Source organism: Salvelinus alpinus, chromosome 37, assembly GCF_045679555.1.
Source record: "Salvelinus alpinus chromosome 37, SLU_Salpinus.1, whole genome shotgun sequence".
NCBI classification, from domain to species: Eukaryota; Metazoa; Chordata; class Actinopteri; order Salmoniformes; family Salmonidae; genus Salvelinus; species Salvelinus alpinus.
Window position 1 is genome coordinate 8,497,194 of NC_092122.1, and position 7,090 is coordinate 8,504,283.

The following is a 7,090-nucleotide window of genomic DNA, read 5'->3' on the forward strand; positions in this document are numbered from 1 at the left end:
GTGTGTGTGTGTGTGCGTGCGTGCGTGCGTGTGTGTAAGAGTTTGTGCGTTTTGAACATGTGTCTGGGAGCAGCTCTTTAATGTGTAATACATAATGACCCCCTGACCCTCAGTGCACTCAGCCAGGAAGTCAGAGAGCATGAAACCGGCTTTGTGCAATTAGGGAAGGAAAACATTGGGGTCCAAGGCCTCCGTTTGATAAGCCCCCGTCCCTCTCTCCCCTCACGCCTGTCTCCTGTCTCACACACACACACACACACACACACACACACACACACACACACACACACACACACACACACACACACACACACACACACACACACACACACACACACACACACACACACACACACACACACAGAGAGAGAGAGGAGACGCCCTGTGCTATCCCCAGTGAGGATGGAATGGGAGGCTGTGGCAGGAATGTTTAACACATTTATTTTGCTCATAAAATCTCACAGCACATAACCCTCGAGGAGTCTGTAGTGTGTTTGTGATGGAGGGGGAACTCCACCCCCATTCATTGTTGTGAATGAGGATGTTTAAATAGCCCTTCTCCCATCAGCCCACTAGTCCAGCTGGCGTCTGCCAGGCTTGTAACCCATCAGTCAATCAGTCAGGTTATGACCCTATCAATTGGGTTTCAAAATTCAGGGAACTTTCGATACATTTCCTGGTTTTCCAGCAATCACGTTTGGAGGACTCCCGGAATCAGGAGGGAATAAGTAGGAAATCCAGAACCCTCCAACCAGGAATTGTGGAAAACCAGAAAATGTATTGAAAGTTCCCAGAAGTTTGCTACCATACCCATCAATGTTTTCTAGCATGGCTCATTCTCTTTCACATGGGGCTGTAGGATGAGCCAAATCAGACAGTCATCTGATTAACCTTGCAGGGCTCCTACAAATACCTTTGGTCTTCAACTACAGGTCTACAGACCCATCTTCCACTAAAATGATTTATCTTTCACACTCTCTCTCTCTCTCTCTCTCTCTCTCTCTCTCTCTCTCTCTCTCTCTCTCTCTCTCTCTCTCTCTCTCTCTCTCTCTCTGTCTCCCTCCCTCTCCATCTCCCTCCGTCTCTCTCTCTCTCTCTCTCTCCCTCCCTCCCTCCCTCCCTCCCTCCCTCCCTCTCTCTCCATCTCCCTCCCTCTCTCTCCCTCTCCATCTCCCTCCGTCTCTCTCTCTCTCTCTCTCTCCCTCCCTCCCTCCCTCTCTCTCCCTCTCCATCTCCCTCCCTCTCTCTCCCTCTCCATCTCCCTCCGTCTCTCTCCCTCCACAGATGGAATGAACTGCATGAACAAGGACCACGGCTGCGCCCACATCTGCAGGGAGACCCCCAAGGGGGGCGTGGCTTGCGAGTGCCGGCCCGGGTTCGAGCTGGCAAAGAACCAGAGAGACTGTACATGTACGTACCCTCCACGGGCTATCACCCCACCGTAGGGGCCCTAAACAGCCCTGTGGTGAATTATATATGAGGGCTTTGGACAGTGGTTCCGGGTTGGGGTCACCCACTACAGAGCCAAGGTCAAAGCCATAAACTGTAGTTCTGTGTTCCAAACGTGTTCTTGTGTTATTCTCTCTGTTTCTCTCTCTATATATACAGTTGAAGTCGGAAGTTTACATGCACTTAGGTGGAGTCATTAAAACTTGTTTTTCAACCACTCCACAAATCTCTTGTTAACAAACTATAGTTTTGGCAAGTCGGTTAGGACATCTACTTTGTGCATGACACAAGTCATTTTTCCAACAATTATTTACAGACAGATTATTTCACTTATAATTCACTGTATCACAATTCCAGTGGGTCATACGTTTACATACAAGAAGTTGACTGTGCATTTAAAACCGCTTGGAAAATTCCAGAAAATGATGTCATGGCTTTAGAAGCTTCTGATAGGCTAATTGACATAATTTGAGTCAATTGGAGGTGTGCCTGTGGATGTATTTCAAGGCCTACCTTCAAACTCAGTGCCTCTTTGCTTGACATCATGGGGAAATCCAAAGAAATCAGCCAAGACCTCCACAAGTCTGGTTCATCCTTGGGAGCAATTTCCAAACACCTGAAGGTACCACGTTCATCTGTACAAACAATAGTACGCAAGTATAAACACCATGGGACCACGCAGCCGTCATACCGATCCGGAAGGAGACGCATTCTGTCTCCTAGAGATGAATGTACTTTGGTGCAAAAAGTGCAAATCAATCCCAGAGCAACAGCAAAGGACCTTGTGAAGATGCTGAAGGAAACCGGTACAAAAGTATCTATATTCACAGTAAACGAGTCCTATATCGACATAACCTGAAAGGCCGCTCAGCAAGGAAGAAGCCACTGCTCCAAAACCGCCATAAAAAAGCCAGACTACGGTTTGCAACTGCACATGGGGACAAAGATCGTACTTTTTGGAGGAATGTCGTCTGGTCTGATGAAATAAAAATAGAACTGTTTGGCCATAATGACCATTGTTATGTTTGGAGGAAAAAGGGGGAGGCTTGCAAGCCGAAGAAAACACCATCCCAACCGTGAAGCACGGGGGTGGCAGCATCATGTTGTGGGGGTGCTTTGCTGCAGGAGGGACTGGTGCATCATGAGAAGGAAAATGATGTGGATATATTGAGCAACATCACAAGACATCAGTCAGGAAGTTAAAGCTTGGTCGCAAATCGGTCTTCCAAATGGACAATGACCCCAAGCATACTTCCAAAGTTGTGGCAAAATGGCTTAAGGACAACAAAGTCAAGGTATTGGAGTGGCCATCACAAAGCCCTGACCTCAATCCTATAGATGTGTGGGCAGAACTGGAAAAAGCGTGTGCAAGCAAGGAGGCCTACAAACCTGACTCAGTTACACCAGCTCTGTCAAGAGGAATGGGCCAAAATCCACCCAACTTATTGTGGGAAGCTTGTGGACAGCTACCCAAAACATTTGACCCAAGTTATTAAACAATTTAAAGGCAATGCTACCAAATACTAATTGAGTGTATGTAAACTTCTGACCCACTGGGAATGTGTTGAAAGAAATAAAAGCTGAAATAGGTTTGTAAAAGCAGTTCTGCCCACACATCTATAGGATTGAGGTCAGGGCTTTGTGATGGCCACTCCAATACCTTGACTTTGTTGTCCTTAAGCCATTTTGCCACAACTTTGGAAGTATGCTTGGGGTCATTGTCCATTTGGAAGACCGATTTGCGACCAAGCTTTAACTTCCTGACTGATGTCTTGAGATGTTGCTTTAATATATCCACATCATTTTCCTTCTCATGATGCCATCTATTTTGTGAAGTGCACCAGTCCCTCCTGCAGCAAGGCACCTCCACAACATGATGCTGCCACCACCGTGCTTCACGTTTGGGATGGTGTTTTCTTCAGCTTGCAAGCCTCCCCCTTTTTCCTCCAAACATAACAATGGTCATTATGGCCAACCAGTTCTATTTTTGTTTCATCAGACCAGAGGACATTTCTCCAATAAGTTTGATCTTTGTCCCCATGTGCAGTTGCAAACTGTATTCTGGCTTTTTTATGGCAGTTTTGGAACAGTGGCTTCTTCCTTGCTGAACGGCCTTTCAGGTTATGTCGATATAGAACTCGTTTTACTGTGGATATAGATACATTTGTACCTGTTTCCTCCAGCATCTTCACAAGATCCTTTGCTGTTGTTCTGGGATTGATTTGCACTATTCGCACCAAAGTACGTTCATCTCTAGGAGACAGAACGCGTCTCCTTCCTGAGCGGTATGACAGCTGCGTGGTCCCATTGTCACGTTCCTGACCTGTTTTCTGTTGTTTTGTATGTGTTTAGTTGGTCAGGACGTGAGCTGGGTGGGAATTCTATGTTGTGTGTCTAGTTTGTCTGTTTCTATGTCCAGCCTAATATGGTTCTCAATCAGAGGCAGATGGTAATCGTTGTCCCTGATTGAGAATCATATATAGGAGGCTTGTTTTGTGTTGGGATTTTGTGGGTGTTTGTTTCCTGTCTCTGTGATTGTCTGCACCAGATAGGTCTGTCTCGGTTTTTGCACATTTTTGTTATTTTGTATGTTGTTTGTAGTGTTTTCACTTGTTCTTTATTAAACATGTTGAACACTAGCCGCGCTGCACTTTGGTCCAATCCTTGCAACTCCTCTTCGGATGAAGAGATGGAGGAAAGCCGTTACAGAAACACCCACCAAACCCGGACCAAGCAGCGTGGCAACGGGCAGCGACAGCAGCAGAGACAGACAGAGGAATGGACATGGGAAGATGTCTTAAACGGCAAGGGTTGCTACACATGGGAGGAGATCCTGGCTGGAAAGGATCGCCTCCCATGGGAACAGCTGGAGGCATTGAGGAGAGCAGAGGCTACCGGAGAAAGGAATCGAAGCTATGAAGGTACGCGGCTAGCAAGGAAGCCCGAGAAGAAACCCCAAAAATTTATTGGGAGGGGGCTAAGAGGTAGTGGGCCAAGGGCAGGTAGGAGACCTGCGCCCACTTCCCAGGCTAACCGTGGAGAGCGGGAGTACGGGCAGACACCGTGTTACGCAGTAGAGCGCACGGTGTCTCCTGTACGTGTGCATAGCCCGGTGCGGGTTATTCCACCTCCCAGCACTGGTAGGGCTAGATTGAGCATTGAGCCAAGTGCCATGAAGCCGGCTCTACATATCTGGCCACCAGTACGTCTCCTTGGGCCGGCTTACATGGCACCAGCCTTACGCATGGTGTCCCCGGTTCGCCTACATAGCCCGGTGCGGGTTATTCCACCTCCCCGCACTGGTCGGGCGACGGGGAGTATTCAACCAGGTAAGGTTGGGCAGGCTCAATGCTCAAGGGAGCCAGTACGCCTGCACGGTCCGGTATTTCCGGCGCTACCTCCCCGCCCCAGCCCAGTACCACCAGTGCCTACACCACGCACCAGGCTTCCAGTGCGTTTCCAGAGCCCTGTTCCTCCTCCACGCACTCTTCCTATGGTGCGTGTCTCCAGCTCAGTGCCTCCAGTTCCGGCACCACGCACCAAGCCTCCTGTGCGTCTCCAGAGCCCTGTACGCACTGTTCCTTCTCCCCGCACTCGCCCTGAGGTGCGTGCCCTCAGCCCGGTACCTCCAGTTCCGGTACCACGCACCAGGCCTATAGTGCGCCTCGAGAGTCCAGTGTGCCCTGTTCCTCCTCCAAGCACTCTTCCTATGGTGCGTGTCTCCAGCTCAGTGCCTCCAGTTCCGGCACCACGCACCAAGCCTCCTGTGCGTCTCCAGAGCCCTGTACGCACTGTTCCTTCTCCCCGCACTCGCCCTGAGGTGCGTGCCCTCAGCCCGGTACCTCCAGTTCCGGTACCACGCACCAGGCCCATAGTGCGCCTCGAGAGTCCAGTGTGCCCTGTTCCTTCTCCCCGCACTCGCCCTGAGGTGCGTGCCCTCAGCCCGGTACCTCCAGTTCCGGCACCACGCATCAGGCCTATAGTGCGTCTCAGCCGGCCAGAGTCTGCCGTCTGGCCAGCGGTGCCTGAACTGCCCGTCTGCCCAGCGGCGCCTGAACTGCCCGTCTGCTCAACGCCGTCTGAACTGTCTGTCTGCCCAACGCCGTTTGAACTGTCCGTCTGCCCAACGCCGTCTGAGCTGGCCGTCTGCCAAGCGCCATCGGAGCCATCCGTCTGCCAAGCGCCATCGGAGCCATCCGTCTGCCAAGCGCCATCGGAGCCATCCGTCTCCCCAGCGCCATCGGAGCCATCCGTCTCCCCAGCGCCATCTGAGCCATCCGTCTCCCCAGCGCCATCTGAGCCATCCGTCTCCCCAGCGCCATCTGAGCCATCCGTCTCCCCAGCGCCGTCTGAGCCATCCGTCTGTCCCGAGCCGTTAGAGCCGCCCGTCTGTCCCGAGCCGTCAGAGCCGTTCGTCAGTCAGGAGCCGCTAGAGCCATTCGTCAGTCAGGATCTGCCAGGGCCGCCAACCAGACAGGATCTGCCAGAGCCGCCAACCAGACAGGATCTGCCAGAGCCGCCAACCAGACAGGATCTGCCAGAGCCGCCAACCAGACAGGATCTGCCGGAGCCGTCAGCCAGCCATGAGCGTCCAGAGCCGCCAGCCAGTCATGAGCCGCCAGCCAGTCATGAGCCGCCAGCCAGTCATGAGCCGCCAGCCAGTCATGAGCCGCCAGCCAGTCATGAGCCGCCAGCCAGTCATGAGCCGCCCTACAGTCATGAGCCGCCCTACAGTCATGAGCCGCCCTACAGTCATGAGCCGCCCTACAGTCATGAGCCGCCCTACAGTCATGAGCTGCCACTCAGTCCGGAGCTGCCACTCAGTCCGGAGCTGCCACTCAGTCCGGAGCTGCCACTCAGTCCGGAGCTGCCACTCAGTCCGGAGCTGCCACTCAGTCCGGAGCTGCCATTCAGTCCGGAGCTGCCATTAGTCCGGAGTTGCCCCTCTGTCCTGAGCTACCCCTCTGTCCTGAGCTACCTCTCTGTCCTGAGCTACCTCTCTGTCCTGAGCTACCTCTCTGTCCTGAGCTACCTCTCTGTCCTGAGCTACCTCCAAAATCATGTGGGGGCCTTGGGGAGGATTCTTAGGCTAAGGTCGTGGGCGAGGGTCGCCACTCAAAGGACGCTAAGGAGGGGGACAAAGACAGTGGTGGAGTGGTGTCCTCGTCCACCGCCGGAGCCGCCACCGCGGACAGATGCCCACCCAGACCCTCCCCTTGAGTTTTAGGGGTGCGCCCGGAGTTCGCACCTTGAGGGGGGGGGTTCTGTCACGTTCCTGACCTGTTTTCTGTTGTTTTGTATGTGTTTAGTTGGTCAGGACGTGAGCTGGGTGGGAATTCTATGTTGTGTGTCTAGTTTGTCTGTTTCTATGTCCAGCCTAATATGGTTCTCAATCAGAGGCAGATGGTAATCGTTGTCCCTGATTGAGAATCATATATAGGAGGCTTGTTTTGTGTTGGGATTTTGTGGGTGTTTGTTTCCTGTCTCTGTGATTGTCTGCACCAGATAGGTCTGTCTCGGTTTTTGCAAATTTTTGTTATTTTGTATGTTGTTTGTAGTGTTTTCACTTGTTCTTTATTAAACATGTTGAACACTAGCCGCGCTGCACTTTGGTCCAATCCTTGCAACTCCTCTTCGGATG

The 7,090-nt window shown here is 52.0% G+C and overlaps 1 protein-coding gene across 5 annotated transcripts in view; it reads left to right on the plus strand.

Moving 5' to 3' along the window:
- The first annotated feature begins 1,282 nt into the window (after positions 1 to 1,282).
- The window catches only part of LOC139566090 (signal peptide, CUB and EGF-like domain-containing protein 1), a 68,925-nt gene continuing 63,117 nt past the window's right edge, over positions 1,283 to 7,090 (plus strand). For all 5 annotated transcript variants that reach the window (XM_071387001.1, XM_071387002.1, XM_071387006.1 and 2 more), the window contains exon 1: positions 1,283 to 1,410. In XM_071387001.1, the coding sequence (XP_071243102.1) occupies positions 1,290 to 1,410 (121 nt within the window). In that variant the 5' untranslated portion in view covers positions 1,283 to 1,289. The remainder of the gene's footprint in view (positions 1,411 to 7,090) is intronic.